Source organism: Notolepis coatsorum (assembly GCF_963971535.1).
Source record: "Notolepis coatsorum genome assembly, chromosome: 2".
Lineage (NCBI taxonomy): Eukaryota > Metazoa > Chordata > Actinopteri > Aulopiformes > Paralepididae > Notolepis > Notolepis coatsorum.
The window spans coordinates 42,598,303-42,622,428 of record NC_140166.1 but is presented as its reverse complement, the minus strand read 5'-3'; the positions used below and the strand labels follow the sequence as shown (position 1 = coordinate 42,622,428).

Genomic DNA, 24,126 nt, shown 5'->3' with positions numbered 1-24,126 from the left:
AAATATTGATATTAAAGACGAGTTACGGCGTCTTCGGCAACTTGAGCATGGCGGGGAAGGACGCCTAAACTCGTCATTTGGCAACTAAAGTGTTAACATTACAATGAATTACTGCAATTAATTTCCACTGAACATTTTATTCAGAACAAAACAGGCTTAATGTTTGAAATGAGATGGCCAATAAACAATATGTGCTGCATAGGGCTCGGGCGATAAAACGATAACGATATATTTTAATAATCAATAATAAAATATAAAAATAAATTAAAATTAAATAATAAATTTGTATTGTGACGTGCAACAGGGCAGCTTTAAAATCAGACAGTGGACAGACTTGTCAGTTTGAAACCGTCTGTACACAGTAGGCTATGTGTGCTAGCAGAGCTAGTCTCCAGTCGCGAGTCACTGTGCATGTGTGCGTGCATGGTGGTTTGTCCACCAAAAAAGCGCCAAAAGATATAAAAAAAAACTAGCAGAGCCAGAACTGTTCAACCACAGCCACTTTTTTTTGTACTTTCTGTTTCTGAACAGAAACAAACAAAACATGTGTAAAAGTGCTTTAGCGTTGCTGCTAAAGGTAGAATAGGAAGTCATCCAGGTGAATGCTGGGCTGTCTGTGTATGCTCTGCCCCACCAGGAAGGCCAGCTTATGGGCATACTGGCAGGGTGCAGGCACTCGGATGATCCCCTGAAAGACAAAGTATGACTACATTAACCACACACCATTAACATTTAAATCAGAGGTCTCATAAAATTTAGGTGGGCCATTTATAAACAAATTAAGAACAGCCTGGCTAGAGGAAATTCAAGACAAGCCAGCTTACCTGCCAGTTGTAATACATGTGGCAGAGCTTGTAAGTTAGCCGCTGCATGTGGTCAGGCTTCAGACTACTGCTGTCATACACCACATTGTAGTGGGTTGGGGCAACGCATCCAAAGCGCACGGCCTGGCTCACAATGAAGAAGTCATACCTGGGAATTTCAGATTGCAACAGCTATCAATACTTCCATTCCACATAAGGGGATGTTGCAAACTAACATCCTCATTTAGTGAACGTACCACTCTGGACGGGTGACCTCTGTGTCGATGAGGGTCCCAGGGGGAGGGTTGCTCAGCTTGCCATCGATGAGAGCGAAGAACCTGGAGCTGATGCGTTTCTTCACTACCACGACAGTTAGTTTGGGCCTGAGAAGGAGACCAGGTAAAGGTGACTGCAGACTAAACTGCGGCTCCCCATAAGCAATTTAATATGAAATATCAGTGCACACTGCCTATAAAAACCCTTTATTGATTTAGATTTTTGCTGCCAAAGATGGAATTGGGGTTCAGTGAAATTACCTTTATATCAGTTTTATAACCATATATTAAAAACAACTATTCTGGAAAGGTCCATGACGTTAATATTTCATGAAATACTGTATCGTGATAATAACGCAACCATCTATATGCGGTTGAGTGGAGCAGAAACCGCATTCCTAGAGAACAGTTTGGATGTTTATTTACCACGGGTGGTAGGTCTGATCAGTGACAATGATGAAATCGGCCAACAGGGAGGAGGTCCAGCACCTGGCAGCATGGTGTGCAAACAACCTGACCCTCAACATCCTCAGAAGACCAAAGAGCTCATTGTGGATTACCAGAAAACCAAAGGCAGCAGACACAACCCCATATCAGGGACCTCTCACACACCATCCATGCCATGGGCCGTTTGCCCTAGCATGCGCAGGAAGTCTTCCATAATACCATGACCATGCTGAACTCTCAAACCCAACTCCCCCTTCTCATTCATGATCTCTGAACCAGAGACAGCCCACTCCTCTTCCACATTCATGATCTCTGAACCGGAGACTAGCCCACTCCTCTTCCACAGGCTTTAATCCCCCTCACACTCATGGACCTTTCACTGATTTTTTTCTCATATTTATTAGTAGGGATGGCATTTTGCTCATATTTATTAGTAGGGATGGCACCGGTCCGATACTACTGGTCAAATTCACTGGGTCGGATATCGGGAAAAACAGGAAGTATTTTCCTATCCGATACATGGCGTAAAGCGTGCCATCACGCCAACAGTACTAACGCGACAACAACGTTAGCGTTAGCTAAACGTGAGCGCCGCAGTCATGTCAGCTGTGTGGAGTTATTTTAAGCTCAAAGAAGAAAAAGGCAAAACAGCCTGTGTATGCGTGCCACAGTACAGGCCACCGTACGTACTGGGGTCACAGGCAGGTACTAGGGCTGAACGATTAATCGATTTTAAATGATGCAATTAGCAAATTGCTAATAAAAAAAAATTCCACATTTCTTTTCTTTTTTTTTAAATTTATTTAACCAGGAAGACCCATTGAGATACAAGATCTCCTTTGCAAGTTGTTGTTATTGTTGTAGGAACGGTTTGGGAGAGGGAGGTAAGGGGTTTTAGATTGTGTGTTGTGAAGTTTAGACTTCAGAGAGGGAGAGTAAAGTCCACCGGTATCGATTCCCAGGTAAAAAGAAACATTTTCAGGCTCGGTGTCCCGAACGCGTCTCTTCGAATACCAACCGGTTTGTGCGTTTTGCGAATCTGATTGGCCACTGACGTTTCTGGTCATGTGACATGTGCACCAATCGTGTGACGGCAAGTTATTTAGCCGGTTAAGCTTAGGCACTCTTTCGAAGTTGGTTAAGGTTAGAGTTTGTCTTAGAGCATGGCGATAGAACGTCAGCCCTGATTCCAAACTCTAACCTTAACCAACTTCGAAAGAGTCGCCTAAGTGATAAACTAGGCGTTAGGTAGTTTGCTGCTGGTCGGGGCGGAAATGGGCGCGTCACGCGATTGACGTTTCTGGTCATGTGACATGTGCGCCCAGTGGCCAATCAGATTTGCAAAACGCACAAACCGGTTGGTATTCGAATAGACGCGTCCCGAACAGACCCACTGTGTAGGCCAGATGCAAGCCGCATTTTACAATAAACCTCTGTGGGACTGCTTACATTTATTATAATCACAAATGTAATCGCAATCGCAATATCTGTCAGAAAAATCGCAATTAGATTATTTCCCAAAATCGTGCAGCCCTAGCAGGTACGCAGAGTAGACTAGGAGCGGATAATGGTGGACACTCACAAATACAGAGGATTCCATAGCTATAATACAGAACATTATTTTAGTAGAGTAGGATTTGTTTCAGTTTTAGCATGATGTTTTTAGGTTAAACACAGGATTTTGTTTTTAACCTCATTAGCCCGGAGCCCTATTTTCTGAAAATCCGCCTAAAACACATACCTAAGTAAATGGAATATTACTCCACTTCTACAAGGTCCATTTGCAGGTATCTAGGGACATCTATGGACCTCAGTGAATGTATTCCCAGTGTCAGAAATATTGTGTCTATTACTAGGCTTGCTTAGGGCGCTTTCACATATAGTTTTGGCGGACTCGGTGAGATTCGGGGGGTGAAGTTGCAACATTGTTGCATTCTTCATTTGGTTCGGTCTGTATTCACATTGCAATTTGTCAAGTGCACCAAACATTCTGAACAATGTCATACGGTCGAAAAGGGCGCTCGTCTATTGGACACAATAGAGAGTGGAAATGTGTGCACGTGACTGCGAGCCCTAACGTGTGTGCGCGCGCGCGCGTGTGACTGAGAGCCCTCTGGACTACAAGTTTGCCTGGGTTAATGTTTCCATCAGGTGCAGGGCTAAAGAGCTCTGGCGTGAAGTGAAGAGAGAAACATTGTACTAGATACACAGAAATACAGACTCCAGATCAGCGGAGGCGTCACAATTTTCAGTCGGTGGCGGTGCTGGTGATGCCATCTGATGGGTCTCATCTTCGAAAGAATCAACGATATGTTTCAGGCTGGATGTGGGTCTTGTGCCAAGTATAACATCCAGCCAGGTCATCATACCAAGGGGACTCGTCTTTCTCGTCCCCCGAACTCCTACTTTTTCGAAGCAAGTCACAGACTTTAAATAGGCTAATTGTTTTTTCAGCCTGTTATTCGTTTTAACTTCTTTAATTCACATCTCCCTAGTCTGCAACAACGCAACTGCAAGCCAATGCTCCGAGACACACCCACATATTTGTAATTGTTAGGCTATTTGAATCCACCATTTAGGGCTAACGGTGTATTCAAATAGCCTAACAAATCAAATTGAATATGTCTCGGAACATTGGCCCGCAGCCGCACCACCGCAAACCAAAGAAACATGAATCCAAAACGAAGTTTAGCCTATTCAATAGTTTTAGAAGGCTATAGCCAAAGTTGCCTTTTACGCACCACTTAGCCTATATTTTACGCACTGTGTTTAGCCTATTAAATAGTCTAATTGTTTTTTCAGCCCGTTATTCGTTTTAACTTTCAGCCTGTTAATAAATATGTGTCGTTAATTCAGTATTTAACTTCTTGAATTCATATTTATTTAGGCTATGCTAATTAAAAAACACAAATGTTATGGACATCCAATTTAATTCTCTGCTTATTTATTAATATATTGCTGACGCAGTTTTTTTTATTTTGACGTGGCATTGATCCATTGTTTAAACAACTTGTACACCGCAATGTTTTTATGAGTGCCCACAAGTAGCTGTTTAATTTGGTCTTCTGTCCATATTTCTATCAGGGCTTTCACCTCGTCATTCGCCCACGTCTGTCCACGAGACATGTTTACCGCGTGCTTGTTTTGCAGTGAATGCGCGCCGCTGTGTTTTGTGTTTGTTTCCTTCTACCCAAGATGCAGTTTCAGGTCACTTCCTATATTTGGTCCGCGTTTGGTCCGATGAAGTGAACAGAGACCTACGTTTTCAGGTGGACCAGAGTTTGCGTGTTTGGTCCGCACCAGAGTTCGACTGAGCATTCACACCAACCCAAAAACAGCGGACTATCCGAGAAAACGAACTCTGGTACAATAGTCCGGACCAGCTCTGGTGTGAAAGCACCCTTAAATTGCGATGAAACAGAGAATATGAATTATGATTTTTCTTTGCATCTTTGACAGTGAATAACACCATGCTAAAAATGTCCAGCCATGAAATACTGCCACTGAGCTCGTTCAGTACCTTCTTGAGATCACATGTACAAAAAACAAATATTATTATAGAATAGCAAGCTTATGAATGATCGTTCAATTTGGATTTAGTATCACCAAAGGAGGTCCCAACAGTAGGCCTATTAGCATTTTACCCGTTCTCAGTAAATTACTGGAAGAAATTGTGTCTGAGCAAGTCCAGGCCTACTTTTCAGCTAATGACATAACAACTGTACACCAACATGCATACAGGGCAGGTCATTCGACCAGTACTGCTTTGACACAAATGTCTGATAGTTGGCTTTCAGCTATCGATAGTTCAATGCTGGTGGGTGCTATTATGTTAGACTTCAGTGCCGCATTTGATGTGATTGATCACAATCTTTTAATACAAAAACTCATCTGCTATGGTTTTAATAACTCGGCAATTTTATTTTTTAGGAGTTATTTGTCCTCGAGGTCTCAGAGGGTCTATTTTAATGGTGCTTTGTCAGGCAGTAGAGGGTTAGAATGCGGTGTCCCACAGGGGAGTTGCCTGGGGCCCCTCTTATTTTCTATTTTTACTAATGATATGCCTTTTTCTATTCATCAGGCTAGTCTGACTTTATATTCTGATGATTCAACCCTTTATTATGCTGCAGCTACAAACTCTGAGCTCAATCAGGTTTTGGCTGGTGAATTGGACATTTTATATGTCTGGATAAAAACAAATAAGCTGGTGCTTAACATATCAAAAACTGTTTGTATGCTTTTTGGGACCAATCAAAGATTGGCACGTAACCTACATTGGTTCTACAAATTGCAGGTCAACCTATACATCAGGTTGAAAAAACTAAGCTTCTAGGCCTTTGGCTTGATAGTACTTTATCATGGTCTGATCACATAAACAAAACTGTTTTTAAAATGGGTAGAGCTATTGCTACTGCCAGGAAATGTGCACCGTTCCTTCCATTTGCACTGTTTAATCAGATTGTTTGTGCTTTGGTTTTGTGCCACTTGGATTACTGTTCTGTAGTGTGGGCTTCTGCTTCAAAGCAGTCGCTAAATAGGTTACAAGTGGTACAAAATAAGGCAGCAAGACTCGTTCTTGGTTGTTCATATAGGACTAGTGTCTTAGTTGGTGGAGTGTTGAGAAAAGACTTTCTGCCAACCTTTTAATTTGTTTTCATAAAGTGATCACAACCCACAGTCCTAAATATATCACGGATAAAATAATTTACGCCTCAAATGTGCACATGCATTTTACCAGAGGGGCAAGTAGAGGGCAGATTATTCTACCCCATACAAATACTAACAGTATGCAAAGAACAGTTTTATATAGGGCTATCAGGGCATGGAATTATCTTCCAAGTGACATACGTGACATAAGAGGTGTAGCAAGCTTCAAAAATAAATTAAAATCTTACATGTAGCCAATATTGACAATGCTGAGATATGCAATATGTTACCGTTGATGTACATATTTAGATATAATATGTTTGTGTGTTAATGTTGTTGTGGTTCCTCGGTTGGTACGTCTTGCTATGTTGTGTTTCCTTATTTGGTATGTCTTGCTATGTTTTAATTGTATTATGTTTTAATTGCAATGTATATGTTGTAATGTTTTAATGTTGTCTCGGACCCCAGGAAGACTAGTTGACGTCTTGGCGTCAGCTAATGGGGATACTTTGCTAATAAACAAATAAACAAACCAGGTGTGCATAAGAACAGATAATGAAATCTACTGTATGTACAGTGGGTTTCTTATTCTTGCCAGAGTGCCACCATTTTGTAACTGAATTTAAATCCGATTGTTGCTAAATGCTCAAAATAGGGGAGACAAACTAACTGCAATATATGCCAATAACGTTCAGTTTTGTGGTATATTATCCCGAGTAATAAGAGATATTTAAAAAATGCATACAGAACCCATTTGCTCTTTTTTACCTAGAGGCCTCTGAGAAGTGCATTTTTGAAAAATTCCAACGCTCATTGAAAGCTCTGGATGTCCTCTTCAAAATGGCTTAAAAAAATCAAATAAAACTACAATTACCGGCGGTCAATTTCTTTAAATGGCGGACTTTCGTGATCACAACAGAAAAACTAAAACTAAAATCTATCTAATAACACTTTAACCTATTGGTAAACTAACGTATTGATGATAATATACATTATAACTGCTGTTGTGACATGCTTATGTTTATACTTTAATACGTTTGACAAAAGAAATTATAATTTTGTCAGACAGTCTGCAGAGCTTGATTTATGACGTGATGTCATTTGCGGTCCGCCGGCGGACAACACGGGCTAAAGAGGTTAAGCCGATACTCAAGGCTGTGATATTGGTATCGCTATCGGACATGAAAAAGTGGTGTCGTGCCATCCCTATTTATTAGTCATCATGCCTAAACTAATGTCAAAACCCCACTGTTGACCTCGGGGCCTCAAGGCAACTGCAATAGGAAATAAACTGGCATTTACAATGTTGTAGTAAAACAGGTCAGATTTTGCTCTCCTTCCAGACATACTCATTGTCGTATTCGATTTATATAGAATAATCTTCAGGACGAGGAGATTGCATTTAGATATTTATTCAAAGGTAAGTACTCGTTAAGCATGAGTGTAACTCCATCCACGGCTGGCAGCCAACTGGCTGTCAGGACCCCTTGTCAGGTATACATAATAGGAAGGTGCGCCTGGTGCGCCTGTCGTAAATGATATATTCAAAGCATGAATATTACACATCCTCCTTCTTTTAAAGAAAGCTTTATAAGCTATGAACAAAATTGAAATAAAGAAAGGTTGTGCAATACTCTGTAAGAGTTTCTTTGTAAACAATAACAAGTGCGTTACCTGTGTCAGGACCAGGCAATGTAAACAGGTAGGATTAATATGTTAAACATAAAAGATTCATGTATCAAGGTATTACAGTTCGTATTGTGTGCCCTCTTATTCTGGAAAGTCTGCTTTAATATTTGAATACTTCAGCTGTGAAAAGGTATGTATTCATGGCTTATTTGGTCGTGTGTCTCAACACTCTTACCATATGCAGTTCTTATTTGTAGAATTAGCTTGCTAACAAAATGGGAAAATATCGACAATTAAGCAAGGTAAGTAGGTCATAGATTCAACACATATAGTAAGTCATCATTTCAGCATACATTAATATTTTGTTACATTTCACCACCCCCTTTTTTTTTTTTTTTTTTTCATTGGGGTAAATGGTGTTATAATAGGGCAGCGATCCGCCTGCACCCTGTACATTTATAGGTCTAAAATGTCCCGAGGCTTCACTGCTCGGCCGGATCTGGTGTAGTATGAAGCTGAGTTCTCTTCTGAGTCCTCTGACAGTTCAGGGTCGTTGGTCTCCGGCGGTTGATAGACGCTCTCTGGACTTGGCATACCGTCGCTGTCCTGGAAGTGTTCCTCTTTTGTGTCCCTCAGGTGCCTGCGGTTGCGGCGGTATTCGCGTCCATCTTGGGTGCGAACGTGGTATGACCGTGCAGTGTCGGCTGGTTGTATGACTACTGCTGGCCTCCAGCGTCCATGTTCTTATAGCCTGACAGATTCACCACAATGTAGTGGGGGCAGCGGTCTAGCTGACCTGTCATAGTATTTCTTCTGGTGCTGTTGTCTCTGCACTCGCTTGTCATGTCCATCTTTGGGGCTTACTACCCCTGGCCGCAGCTGTTGGTTGGTGCTCGGGAGGGTTGAGCGTAGCCTGCGGCTCATCAACAGCTGTGCCGGCGATTTGAAGTTGTCGACTGGGGTGTTACGATATTCCAGGAGGCTTAGGTACGGGTCTCTTCCGTCTGCCTTAGCCTTGTCCATGAGTGATTTTGCCGTCTTCACAGTTCTCTCCGCTAGTCCGTTGCTTTGCGGATAGTGTGGGCTTGACGTGACGTGTGTAAACTCCCATGACTTGGCGAATGCCTCGAACTCTTTAGACTTGTATTGTGGTCCGTTGTCTGAGACTATGGTCTCTGGGACGCCATGCCTGGCACAGGCTGCCTTTAGCTTGTGGACAACAGCTGCCGATGTGGTGCTGTGAAGTCTGTCTAGTTCGAAGAATCTGCTGTAGTAGTCGACGGTCACAACATAGTCCTGGTTGTTCCAGTTAAAGAGATCTGTCCCTACGACCTGCCAGGGGCGGTCTGGGATACGATGAGGCATCATGGGCTCCTTGGTGTTTGATGGGCGGCGCTCTTGGCATATTGAGCACTTCTCCACGACTTGCTCTATATGTCTACCCATTCCAGGCCAGAACATGATGTCTCGTGCTCTCAGTTTGCATTTTTCCATTCCCATGTGGCCTGCATGGATCTTGATCAGCATCTCTCCTCTGAGGCTGGTAGGGATGACCATTTTCTCCCCTTTGAAAATTATTCCATTCGTTTTGGATAGTTCATCTCGGTGATTCCAGTATTCGGTGATGTTCTGGGGGCATTGTTTTCTTTCCTCAGGCCATCCCTCCAGGATAGCCTGGCTGAGCAGCTTTAGCTGTGTGTCATTGTCTGTTGTTTCTCTGATCTCCTGTAGCCTGTCGTCGTGTACAGGTAAGCTGTTGTATACCATGTGTACCTGAAGGTCCATCCCTTCACTGAGACCGTCGTCGTGAGAGGTGAGTGATTTCCTGGACAGCGTGTCGGCTACTGGGATGTCTTTCCCAGGGCGGTGCACGATCGTGAAGTTGTACTTGTGTAGTTGCAGTATCATCCTCTGTAACCGCGGTGGGGCTGCGGCGATCGGCTTCTTCATGATCGACTCCAGGGGCTTGTGGTCAGATTGCACCATAACATGGCGACCGTAGGCATATTGGTGGAAGCGTTTGAATCCATAAAGGACTGCGTACATCTCCTTTTCGATTTGTGCGTAGTTGACCTCGCTGTCCGTGAGTGATCTGGATGCGTAGCTAATGGGCCTTCCTTCCTGCATCAGCACAGCACCCAGACCATACTTTGATGCGTCCACTTGTAAGCTGAGCTCCTTATCTGGGTCAAAGTAGATGAGGACTGGCCCAGGTTCACTGGTAAGTATGTCTTTCATCTTTTGGAATGCAGCGTCGTGCTGCGCGTCCCACAGGAACTCATTTGATTGTTTAAGCAGCTGTCTCATGGGTGCGTTGATCTCGGAGAGGCTCGGGGCGAACTTCGCCAGATAGTTGACCATGCCTAGCACGGTCTCCAGTTCTGCACGGCTCTTTGGCGCCTCCATCTCCTTGATGGCAGCTATCTTGCCTGGGTCAGGCTTCATGCCGTCAGCTGAAAGGATGTGCCCGAAGTAACTCACTTCGGTGGCTCCGATGGTGCACTTGTCTGCGTTGAGCCGAACGCCTCTCTCCCGTGATCTCACCAACATTGCATGTAGGTTCTTATCGTGTTCTTCTCTGGTCGCGCCATATACAAGGATGTCGTCTACTATAGCTGCTACTCCGTTCAGTCCCTCGTATGTCTCGTCGATTTTTCGTTGGAACTCGTCCTGGGCAGAAGCGAGCCCAAATGGTAATCGTAGGAATCTGTATCGTCCAAACGGTGTGTTGAACGTCGTCAGCTTCGATGATTCTGTGGAGAGCTTGATGGACCAGTATCCCGACCTTGCATCCAGTACGCTGAAATAGCGTGCGCCTGTTAGTCTGGGTGTGATGTCCTCTAGTGTCGGCAGAGGGTAGTGCGGGCGCTTGATAGCCTTGTTTAGCTCCTTAGGATCCAAACATAGTCTGAGCTTGCCTGTGCGTGGTTTCTCCACAATGACCAGTGCACTGACCCACTCCGTTGGTTCGATGACTCTAGCGATGATCTGTGTGTCTTCCATACTCTGTAGCTCCTTCTTTAGTCAGCCACGCAGGGCGATCGGTGTCCTTCTCAGTGGGCAGACTACTGGCGTGGCGTCTGGGTCTATATGGATGTGACACTCTCCTGGGAATAGTCCTATCCCTTTAAACACGTCGTGGTATTCTTCCATGATGGTCTGTTTATCTGTGTGTGCATTTACTGACAACACTAGTTTAATGAGGTCCATATTCAGGCATGCCTGTAAACCTAGAACTGGGGGTGCCTGAGTGTCTACTATGTAAAAGTCTAACAACATGCCACGCTCTTTGTATTTACACTTTAATGTGCATGTGCCCTTTACCACTAGCTTCTCTCCACCATATCCTGTCAGTCTGCGTGAAGTAGGCTGTATTTTGCGTTTATCTTGTAAACTGTGATACTCTCTCAAAGGAATTACATTTACTTGTGCACCTGTGTCTAGCTTAAATTTAAGCTCTGTGCCCTGTTTTCCTACTTGTATGTCTGCGAACGCTTGTTCTGTTGCATCAAATCGTCTGTCTGTCACGGTGTCTACATACAGTTCGTCTGACTCTTCTCCTGACTCAGAGCGCATGCTAATCTCGTGTACTGACTTTTTCTGGAAACTACCGGCCCTGCAGACTTTGGCAAAGTGGTTCCATTTTCCACACTTTGTGCACTGTTTCCCCCTAGCTACACAGTTATCCCCTTCCTTGTGAGCTCTACCCCCACAGTATCCACAGTTCTTACGTGTGTCTGTGTCGCTCGCTCTGTTCGCTCCCTCTGTCCACTCTGCTCTGGGGCGATATCTCTGTGCGCTATACTTCTGTTCATGTCTGTGTACCTCGTGCACGAGCTGCTCCTGCGCGCTGCTCGTGGCGCCAGTAAAGCTCTTTATCTGTGATTGTGCTAGCTCGTGGGCTCTAGCTATATCTACCGCTTTGTCTAACGACAAGTCTGATCCAACGTTTAATAGTTTCTCTCTTACTTTTGCTGAGTGTATGCCAAACACAATGCGGTCTCTAACCATCTCATCATTGTTCACATATGCACAGTCCTTCACGAGTAGTTTCAATGCAGTGACAAATTGTTCAAATGACTCGCTAGGTTGCTGGGTTTTCTCATGGAATTTGTACCTAGCGAAAATCGTTTTCCTCCTTGGAAGTACATATGCTTCGAAATTGTCATAGTAGCTCTTCAATACCTTTGCTTCATCTGCACTGAGAGTCCATGTGTTGTGAATGTCTCTCCCTCTTTCTCCGCTCCACAGTAGCAGGTAGCTACATTTCTCGTCCTCTCCTTTCTTCTTGAGTGGGCCCGAAAACATTAGCTCTGCATGCTGCCTGAACTTCTTCCATTCTCCCGGTAAGTCCAGAGAATCCCAATTCATCCGTGGCGACGGGACTCCGTTGATATCCATGTTCATCCCACTTCTGACACCATGTCGTATTCGATTTATATAGAATAATCTTCAGGACGAGGAGATTGCATTTAGATATTTATTCAAAGGTAAGTACTCGTTAAGCATGAGTGTAACTCCATCCACGGCTGGCAGCCAACTGGCTGTCAGGACCCCTTGTCAGGTATACATAATAGGAAGGTGCGCCTGGCGCGCCTGTCGTAAATGATATATTCAAAGCATGAATATTACACTCATAGTCGCTCCCCATGGTCTTGATGGAGTCCAGGATCTGGGGGACCTCGTAGTTGACGACACTCTGCAACATGCCGTCCCCCACTCCGTCTCTGTACACTATGATGCGTGACGGCAGAGTGTTGTTGTACTTGAGGTAGTCTTTCAGAGCATCTGGGAACAAAATAAATAAATTAAGTAAAATGTTGGTTTATTTCTGCGGTCCTGATTAATATAGCTAACTGGGTGAAAATGCTCATGGGCGGGCGCCCAAGTGGCGAACCACGTAACGCGCTGCGTCGCGGCTGACCCGGGTTCGATTCCCGGACCCGGAACTCTTGACCCGAGCGCGGTGTGGCTCCAGCCCCTCGCGCGCCACCGCGGCTCCCAACTCCCCTCTCCCTCACGGGGAGAGGCGGGGGGGATTCGAAGTCTCCTCTCTGGTCGTGCGCCGTTCACGCGGTGTCGCGGGCAGGGGTGGTAGCGCCCGGCAGTTACCCCCCCGACCCTTTCTTCTTATTATTATTATTATTATTATAAAAAACAGCTGTGATGCGGTATTCAGCTTAACTCTGCGGTGGGCGTGATGTAACAGCGATACCGCGGTAATGCGGTAACCGCGGCAGCTCTACACCCGTAGCCAACTGGCGCTGGTCCACCAGGAACCGAAGATATGTGGCCTGGTCCCTCCCGCTGTGCGTTGCCAACCCTGGACTCGCCAACCGCGCGAGCAGTGTCTCGCGGAGCCAGGATATCGCACCCTGACTCTACCAACGAGGCAATCGCACCCAAGGGGGGACCCCGACAGAAATACGGGGAGAGCGGCCATCACCCCTGGTGACAGGCTCCCCCGCTGAGCATCTTCCCGGCATAAACTGCAGAGGACAGCCTGCTCTGCAGCTGGACATGCAAGGTGTGTGGTCCCCACGCTGCCCGATAGGGTGAGTCCCTACACACCGTAGCCCTGTAGTGATATTACTAACACCCAAATCACACGTGCCTGACTGACCACCGCCGGTCTTCCGGTCGGGGGAGGCAATAACGTAATACCCGGCCTGGCGAGGGCAGGGCTGGGGGAACCCACGCTGCGACCTCCTGGGCCTAGAGTTCCCCCTCTGACCATTTTTTAGAGACAGGGAACCCTGCTCCGTCGACAGACACAACACCAGACTCACCAAACACAGACGCAGGACGTGTGGTGTGGGAGCCGCTTGACAGCACAGCATTCTCATACAGACCCAGGCCTAGCTAGCAACTGGGTGTCAGCCCCCGTCTCCATGAGAAGTGAAATGTGGGGCAGCTTGCGCTTCACTGGAAGAACACGGCCCGCAGCCAAAGGGGACAAATCAGAGCCCTGTGTCCCGTAGTGTAGCGAGGGGGGGGGGGGGGGGGGGGGGGGGGAGTAACCGGAGAGCGTGCTAGACATAGCTAGATGGCAACGGTTTTTTAGGGCGTGCCCATCTAATGTAGCCGATCCCTCGGCCGCCGAGGCTGTCGGCCTTGTTTTCTTTGTGCCCAGGGTATCTCAGGCGGGGGAAACAGTGTCCGGTTGCTGGTTAGCTCCGTTAGCGTGCAGTATATCAAGACCAGCCATTGGAATATTGTTTTCTAAATTGGGGAGGCTTTTAATCGTCAAGGTAAGAGGATTTTAAGTCATGGTATCCATAAACTTTTTTTTTTTTTTTTTCACTTTTTTGTTTATTATACTTTTTTGAGGACATAGAAATTATAAGTATATGTCTGTATATATACATTATTGTATTGTCATTGTCCACATAGAACAGATAACAACATTAAACAGAAGAAAATAAAATAAAAAAATAAAACAGAGTTCAAAAGTAAATAATAATACAAACAAACACTGACTTGGTCGCCCGACAGTCGTCTCAAACGTATATACATAGTATATCAAATATATAGCACATGTTTAGGTACCCAAATATGCTTCTCCAATGTATATCCGGTATATCAAATAACTCACGTTGAATTAACGTTCACACAGATGAATACCAACAAGCAGCATACAAATTGTTATTCTGGAATAGTATGGAACTGTACATCATCCACAAGTACAAGGAATGAACCCCACGTTTTCTTGAACATAGATGAAGAACCTCTCAGAGTGCATCTTATCTTTTCAAGTTTGATAAAGTATAGTATGTCTCTAATCCAGTGAAGGTGAGTGGGGGGAGCAGCGGACTTCCATTTAAACAGAATCAGCCGCCTGGCCAGTAGAGTGGTAAATGCCACAACGTGTGCTTTGTGCTTTGAAAGTGATAACATAGGTGGGGAGTATCCAAAAAGCGCTGTCAATACATTTGGTTCAAGATTTGTCTCAATACTTCCCGAGATGGTTTCAAAAATATTTGTCCAATACCTGTGCAAGGAGGGGCATGTCCAAAACATGTGAGTATATGTGGCTGGGGCCGAATGACATCTATCACATATAGGATCGATATCTTCATACATTTTGGCTAATCTGACTTTCGTCAGGTGTACTCGATGAACAATTTTGCATTGTATCAGCCCGTGTCTTGCACAAATAGAAGAAGAATGAACAAGACGTAGAATGTCAACCCAAATGTCATCCGAGATCTCCTCCTCTAAATCCTCCTCCCATTTACTTTTAATATTGTGTATTGTGGTTGGACATAAGGAGAGAATGAGATTGTACATAGTCGATATCATGCCCTTGATGGAAGACATCAGGGTTAAAAAGGAGTCGATGGGTGTTACCTCTGGAAGGTTGGGAAATATAGGGTTAATGCTACAGACATAGCTACGAATCTGTAGATACCGAAAGAAATGTCGGCTATGGATTGAATATTTCTCTGATAATTGCTGAAAGGAGGCAAAAACATTATCTATATACAGGTCACCTAGTGTTTTAATACCGAGTGAGGCCCATAAGGAGAATGCTCCATCCATCAATGAGGGGTGAAATAAAGGGTTAGCTGCTATCGGGGCCAAGTGGGATAGAGTTTTAAACCCAAAGTGGCGTCTGAATTGATTCCAAATTCTGAATGTAGTTTTAACGATTATATTTTTGAAGTAGGGGGCCAATGGAGAACTAATGGGGGCATGTATAAGTCCGGTTAGTGAAGCAGGTTTGACAGATGAGGCTTCGATGTCAACCCACATAGGGCACACCAGAGGTTTGTCTGACTGTAGCCATTGCTGTATGATTCTGAGATTGGCTGCCCAATAGTAGGCTCTGAAGTTAGGTAGAGCCATGCCACCCAGAGATCTACTCCTTTGTAATAGAGCTTTACTAATTCTGGGAACTTTGTTATTCCAAATAAATTTGGACACTAGGCTGTCAATTTTTTTGAAAGAATGAGTGGGGAAGAAAGATAGGCAGGCACTGGACAAGATAAGAAAACCTTGGGAGAGAGTTCATCTTAACGCAATTGATACGTGCAGCAAGAGAGAGAGGTAATAATGACCAACGTTCAAAATCTTCCTGAAATCGAGTCAGTAGAGAGCCAAAATTAAATTTGAATAGGTCCCCAAATGTATCCCTAATTTGGATACCGAGATATTTGAAGCCATGGGGGGAAATTTTCAATGGGAAGTTATGCAGTGGATAACTTCGAGCTTCTGCATTCAATGGAAGAAGTTCACTTTTGTCTAAATTTAGTTTATACCCTGAAATACGGCCAAATCGGGTGAATATGTCAAGTGCAGCTGGAATAGATGTGGAGATGTCAGACACGTATAGAAGCAGGTCATCTGCATATAGGGAGGTCCTCTGTTCAACACCCCCTCTGATTATACCTTTTATACGAAGGTCTGATCGAAGTGCGATGGCCAACGGTTCAATGGCAACATCGAACAGGAGTGGGCTCAAATTGCAACCCTGTCTCGTGGAGCGGTGTAGATGGAACTGTGCTGAACGTGTGTTGTTAGTCCTTACTGAGGCAGTGGGAGAGGTGTAAAGTAATTTCACCCAAGCTACAAAGTTATCCCCCAGTCCAAACTTTTTCAATGTGTCGAAAAGATATCCCCACTCCACACGGTCAAAAGCTTTGGCCGCATCTAGTGAGATGACAGCCTCCGGGCTAGTTGTGGAGGAAGGGCTATATATAACATTAAAGAGACGTCTAATGTTGGAAAATGAATATCTGTTCTGGATAAAACCTGTTTGGTCTGGAGATATGATAGTGGGAAGGACAGGTTCTAAGCGCATAGCTAAGAGCTTTGATAGAAGCTTTAAATCTACCATCAACTGACTGACAGGACGATAACTTCCACAGGATAGGAGGTCTTTATCTTTTTTTAGCAACAGAGAAATCGAGGCTTGAGTAAGGGATGGGGGTAACTTAAGTGACCTAAATTAATCTGCATACATGTCAATTAAAATGGGTGCCAGTTTATCAAAGAATTTCCTGTAGAACTCTATAGGGTAACCATCTAGTTTCAAGTTTCTCAAGTTTCTTTAATAGTTGTCATACAGAAGTACAGAATACTTTTATACAAAATGCTTCTTACTGTTGCGCTCCAGAGACTGTGCAAGACAAGATAAGTATGAAATAAAATAACATAGTAAAATTAAAAGTAAAAAAAAATGAGGTCACAGTGTTCAGTTTAGACATATGTACAATGTTCGATGCAGAATAGACGTAGTTACCATACAATATACAATACTGTGCAGTGTACTAATATACAATACTATATAGTGCAAGGCAGAAATGGAGAAATGGGACGAGGTGCAATTTAGGTACAATTCACAGTAGGTGTACGAGTTGTAGTGCAAATCCTTTATCAATAAATATAAAGTGTAAGTGTGTTTGTGTGATCTAAAGTGTGGAGAGTGGGTGCTGCAGTGTGTTGTTTGTTTGAGTGAGTGTGTGCGTGTGGGTGTGTGTTCTGTGTGCATTTGATGGTTGTTGCATAGTGATTATTGTTCGTTTAGCAGCCTGATGGCCTGGGGATAGAAGCTTCTTCTGAGTCTTTCTGTGCTCGCCTTAAGACTCCGGTATCGCTTGCCTGACCGCAGCAGTTCAAAGAGGCAGTTGTTCGGGTGGCTCGAGCCCCGGACACTTCCCTGTTTGCATAGAGTAGGCGGCCTCTCTGAGCTCATCTATCGTGACTGGTCCCTCCAGCCCTGTGGCAGCCTCCGGGTTTATCTGTGGTATATCCAATGAATTAAAAAAATTATCATAGGCAGAAGGGTCAGAGGTTTGTTCAGATGTATATAAGGAGGAATAAAAGTTTTTAAATTCTTCATTAATTAGCTTGGGATCCGTAGTTAAACCATTGGTTGTCTGGATTTGAGGGATCTGATGTGAGTCGTAACTTATGGGCCAATAATTTATTAGACTTGTCTCCATGCTCATAGTACGTCTGTCTGGATTTAATCATTAGATCCTCCATGTAAGCAGAGGAGAGGACATCAAATTTAGCTTGGAGGGAGAGACGTTCTTTATAGACATCCGGGGATGGTTGAGTAGCATGTATGTTATCTAATTGACTAATCTGCTTAGTCAAGTCACTCATCTGTCTTTTTCTAACCTTCCTTTCATAGGCGCTATATGAGATTATCTCACCCCTCAGATATGCCTTCAATGTCTCCCACAGTAAAGATGCTGAAATCTCAGGGGTCTTATTGGTTGATATAAAAAAATCGATTTGGTTGTGTATGAAATTAACTAAATTCTCATTTGACAATAAACGGCAATTTAGGCGCCAGGGAGGTGGCAAGTTGTTATATTCCTGGAAGCACAACTCCAGAAGCACTGGAGCATGATCCGACAATACGATCGCTTCATAAGAGCAGGAGTGTAGTGATGGGATGAGTCGATTATCAATCAGAAAAAAGTCAATACGAGAATAAGTTTGATGAACATGTGAAAAGAAAGAATATGGTCTTCCTTGTGGGTTTAAAAATCGCCAGGGGTCAGAGACCTTGAATTCATTCATAAAGGCATGAATGATTTTGGCAGATCTTGAAGGTACACTATTCCTGGGTGATGAGCGATCTAATCTAGGATTAATCCAGACATTGTGGTCTCCACCCTGAATCAGATAATGTGTTGACATATCAGGTATCCTGGCAAACAGTGTTTGAAAAAAGTTCTCATTGTCCCAATTGGGGCCGTATACATTAGCCAGAATTACTGGTACATCATACAGCCGTCCTATAACTATCACAAATCTCCCGCCAGGATCTGAGATAATATCGGAGTAAACAAAGTTGACAGATTTATGGATTAGAATGGCTACCCCTCTGGATTTCCCTTGAAATGACGAATGATAAACCTGACCCACCCATCTCCTCTTTAATTTGATATGATCCGTTCCCTTTAAGTGGGTCTCTTGAAGGAAAGCAATGTTAGCGCCAAGATGTTGAAGATGATGTATCACTTTACTACATTTGATCGGTTGATTTAGGCCTCTGCAATTCCAGCTGCAAAACCTAAGTACACCTCCCGACCGCTGTGCTGATCTAGGTTGGGTCATAATACCGGCAAGATAATGAATAGATGTGCTGGGTACACCGCAAATGAGAAACACTGAAAACAATAAAATAAAACTGCAATAGGGCGACCAAGCCAAGTACACAAAAATAAAAAAGAACTGATAGACAACATTACTCCCCCTTCCCTCCTCCCTCCTCCCCCCTCTCCCTTCCCTCCTCCCCCCTCCCCCCTCACGCCGAAGCATCTCCCGCTGAGATACGCGTGTGGTGTGGTGCCCGGAGCTCCTGCCCTCTCCCGAGTTTCGTGGTCTCTGTCCAGCAGAGAGATTTTTACAACTTTTTGAACTAAACCTATAAACTGAAGCTATGGCATCAGACATGGCCACAAGTAAATGTCTCAAATTTAGCAGATGGACTTTATATGAACTAATAACTGCAATAAAGTGCATATACGTATTGCACGTGTGCCTGCGTTAATGCTGCACTTACACACCTGAAATGGGCTTTGAGTGAAAATAATAAGTGTGTGCACCTCCTGTCCATGCATAAAGAAAAGAAAAAAAAAAAAAAAAGCTTTAGATGAAATAGTAAATGTAGTATTCATACCAACGCAGTGAATGGGCTAGGGGAACTATTTTACTATTTCTTTCACTATTTGGGCACTTTTACACAATTCCTGTGAGTCTATGAAATATTTTTTTTATTCATCGTTTTTGTATTTCTAATCAAGTCCTCAAAAACAGCATTTTTCAAACCTCAAGATCTCGAGCCGTTTTGAGCCTGGGCTCCTAAACCACTGCGCAGCGGCGTCGTCGCCTGAACATTAACATGCAGCGGGTGTCTCTCTGTCATCACATATCGCGCACATTTTCAAATGACTCAGTTCAGTGAGGGTGAATATTGTGAGAGGAGAATTGGAAGAATGCGCCAATAAGAGAATTTTGAGACATAGATCATATTAATATAAGTTCACATAGCTAGGAAACAATGCTAAACACTCAAAAAGGCCATTTATAAGATAGTTCCCCTTTAAGCGAGATCATATTAAATGCATGCGTATGTGCTGCACCTATCTGTGCAGTAAGTAGGCTTTTTAGGAGAAATAATAATAAATGCATACGTACTGTGTGTTCGCACATACACACACACATGCCTGTCCAGGAATGTATGTGTACTCACACACATTCATATAGCCATGTGCATGCAAACAAGCCTAGTACCACACTAATTGTCAAAAATTCATGTTCTTGGAGAGCTAACGAAAAAAAAAGCGAACAAGCTGCAATAATAATAATAATAATAATAATAATAATATACAGTAGTGAAGATGGTCATGATAATAATAATGACAATAATAATAATAACACTAAGCAAAACACGTTACATTAAAGTATGTTGCGTGACTCACTTGATAGAGTTTGCATACTTTGATTAAGTGTCTCGAAAAAAAGCGAATAACAAGCTGCAATAATAATAATAATAATAATAATAAAAGAAAATAAATAAAAAAAAGACAGTAGTGAAGATGATCATGATAATGGTAATAATAATAATGACAATAATAACACTAAACAAAACCTGCTATATTAAAGTATGGCAAGAGGCTTGACGAGCGAAACTAAACCAATACAGCTGCACTGTATTAATCAACAAGCTACTGCACAGCATAACCAAATTGACTGCTCTAATTCAACACAGTAGATCATTAATTAAATATATTAATATAAATATTCAGTAGGCTCCTATGCAGTTCTTTAGTGATCGATTATCCTCCAATAATAGTAGGCATAGCATTGGTGAAATAATAATGAAGTAAATAGAAAAGACAGTTCAAATGTTCAGAGATACATAACCAATTGACTGCTCTAATTCAACACCGTAGATCATTAATTAGATATAAATATGGCTATGGGCAAATGTCTATGGGTGGGGAAAAAAATTAAGTAAAGAGAAGTTCAAATGTTCATAGAACAGTCACTTATCTTGATCCGTTGGTTGTCATCTTAAGTGTTCAACAGTTGCTGGGCCGCTTTTATTAGTTTTCTGATGAAGATTGTTCTGCTTGAGAAACAAATCAGCGTCCTCTTTTGAATGACACATCACCTGCTTGACTGCTTCCCTTTGAAGTCGATCTGTAATGATGTGGGCCATCGCATTCTATAGACAATGCCATTGTCTTGTAGGGCTGTTTTGGCCTCAAGAAACATCTCCTTTCTCATCTTTTGAATGGCCGGTGGGATGTCCTGAAAGATTTGGATTTTGGCACCTTCAAATGTGAGGGACCGCTTATAGCCAGTTGTTGAATTTTATTCTTCTCTTGGAGACGGAGAAAGCGAACCCAAACATTACGAGGCGGGCGGCCTGCAGGTGGACGTGTGTTCGGGGCCCGGTGCGCTGTTTGTAGCTCGATGCGCCTCGGGAGCGCGTCAGGGCCGAACAGGTTCGAGAAGAACGTCTCGAAAAATGCGGTTGGGTCGGGACCTTCTCTCCCCTCGGGAAGGCCGTGGATTTTAAGGTTAAACCTTCTGCTGCGATTTTCCAGGTCGATATTCCTCTCCGTCAGCCAGGTATGATATTTCGTTTTCTAATTTGTGGAGTCGGCTGTCAGCTTGTTGGGTGTGGTCCTCCACGTCGCTGACGCGCTGTTCCATAGTATCGACTCTTGTTGTCAACAGTGTTGCGTTGTTATTATGGACTGAGCCGGCACGCAGGATAATGACGCCGCGCGCACGCGCATATGTTCCCTCGCGCACAATAATACACTTTGTTTGTATAGCCTTTCATACAGAAACTGCAGCTCAAAGTGCTTCACAACAGAAGAAAGACATAAGGCATAAAATGAGCACATAAAGTGCAGACATATAAAATCAGTTTTTCACATTAGGATCTAACATCCCAACAGGCAACCTTGTTTATGGTTTGATTCAGTTTTAATATAAATAATAAAAATAAAGAGAAGATTAATTAATTATCTACTCAGTCCCAAAGTTTGTGATGTAGATATGGAATGTCCCGGGTTGCTGCTGTTTGCAGAGTGTGTTGTTGTCCGGGGGTGAGTGGTGGTGGGTGGGGGGTTGAATCAAAACAGTTGTCAATTCGGAATTGACGGCTGTTTTGATTTGGCCCTTCGTTCGCCGTCGTTCACCTTTGGACGGCGGTGCACTCTGTGGGCAGCGGCAACTTGGGACGTTCCATATTTACATCACAAAGAGTCCCCTGCGTGGTTGAAGACACCAGCCTATAGCGGCTATTGTTATGATAATGCGAGGTAGCGCCGGGGCCCGGGAGGCAGGTAAACACAACGAGCCAAGTCGAGCGCAGCGCGTTCTCGCGAGCGCGTGCATGTGCGTGCACGCGCTTCTGCTCAAATCTTTAATACTCAGTGAGGTAGCACACCGTGCTACCCCGTCCCATGAACAACGCATGCCTGGTTGTCAAACCTGTCAGCTTTCCATCCATGGCTGTCAATGCAGATTGGATTTGATCCACTTGTTTGGCGATTTTGTTAGAGACATCAGTCCCGTCTTTAATAGCCTTCATTAGGTCACCTAGATTTAATTCCGCTGAGTCTGTCATGACTGTTGGCGGCGTGTGACGTATGCGTCGTCTTGGCTGTATGTCTACAAGCGTGTCGGGAGGGCCTTGGCTCCGTAGTCCTTTACTCATTTAATAAATGACATTTAAATTAAATCCGACAATAAACGAAATGTCTAAGCAGACAGGGCGGTTTCAGTGTAAAAGTGGCATTCGTCAATTCTTTAGGCAAGCATTAAGTTGCTATAATAAGATTGGCATCGGGAGCACAGGGAGCGTGCGACTACTCTAGCACTGCATCTCGGCAGTCTTAAACTTAAATCGGTTCGGATCCTTTGAATGAATGAGAATGTAAACAAACACGGCTTCACGTAGAAATCACCGACTGCGCCCAGAGACTCGAGTGGTTAGGCAAAAAATAGTTCAGAGTATATTTGCTTAGAAAACGTAATTGTCGAATTCAATAATTTTTTATTTCTCCACGTGGTAAATACACTGGTCACAACATGTTTACAGGAACGTTTTGGAGTTGTATTTGGAGTGTATTTCGTGACTGTAGGGCACTGTAGGGAACGTCAGGCTCTAACTCCGCCCCACTTCCAGTGATGAAGCTAAGCTACGCTAACGGAGCGACTGTTCCCTAAGCCTAATGCAATAATGCATGCACAGAGACAAAAAAGGTATGCATCTTCTTGTCTAACTCCAGGGAACATGTTAAATAAGCTAATTTCCCAAAATGTTGGAGTTTTCCTTGTGCATGCCTAACAATGGGGGAAACCGCTGGGGATTGGTGTCAGTTTTGATACATCATGTTTAAAGCCATATAATTTTACCTGTTTACTATTTAAAAAAAAAAATTCTACCCATGATTAACAGTAATAGTATAATCTCAATATATCTCTCAACATATTACTCATATTTATGAATTATAACCACTCAAACCTGTGTTTGTTTGATAGAACGTGTTTTTTCATCGAAAAAAACGGATAAATGTTGTTTTTGACCATATTTCCAATATTTATTTTTGATAAATACCAATTAGAAATATCTCGACGAATTACCTCTGAATACGAATAAAAAAAAATATTAAAGATTCGATGACTAGTTCGGCCAGAAACGGCGTTGAGGCGAAACGTTAATAAGTGCTCAACTGACTGCGGGCGAACCGAAAAAAACGGATAAATGTAGTTTTTGACCATATTTCCCATTTTTTTTTGATAAATACCAATTAGAAATATCTCGACGAATTACCTCTGAATACGAATCAAAAAAAATATTAAAGATTCGATGACTAGTTCGGCCAGAAACGGCGTTGAGGCGAAACGTTACCAAGTTCTCAACTGACCTAAATATGGTGCAGGCGCTTCCATGTGTTGCGGCGGCAGGGATCTTGGGCTCGCCTCGGTGGTGGGACGAGAACCAGACCTGATCCGTCCAGGACACTTCCTCGTTGGCGCGCGCCGGCTATGGGGGTCTTGTTTTTCGGCGTGTGGCGCGCTGTGGACTGCGCGGTCCGGTTCGCCTCTGGTTCTGTCTTGAAAATCCACTCGCTCCCCCCCCCCACCACCACAAAACCTGTGTGCGGAGTTTCAATGACCGGCAGCCCGCCACAGCCTAATTCACCTCCCCCTGAATTTTGGCAAAGTTATCTGTGGAGCGATGACGCCACCATGAGTTTTACATCGGTAACAGCACATCCCGGCAATTACAAGGTCCTTATCTCGTGGAATATGCAAAGGATGGCAAGATATATCGA

At 43.7% G+C, this 24,126-nt stretch overlaps 1 protein-coding gene across 1 annotated transcript in view; it reads right to left on the bottom strand.

The window, feature by feature from the left end:
• Positions 1-571: 571 nt before the first annotated feature.
• Positions 572-24,126, bottom strand: part of LOC311223333 (piwi-like protein 1) — a gene marked incomplete at both ends in the record, with an annotated part of 79,627 nt that continues 56,072 nt past the window's right edge. The window contains 4 exon segments of the mRNA XM_084308125.1: positions 572-688; positions 825-972; positions 1,061-1,186; positions 12,436-12,589. Coding sequence (XP_084164251.1) covers positions 572-688; positions 825-972; positions 1,061-1,186; positions 12,436-12,589 — 545 coding nt within the window.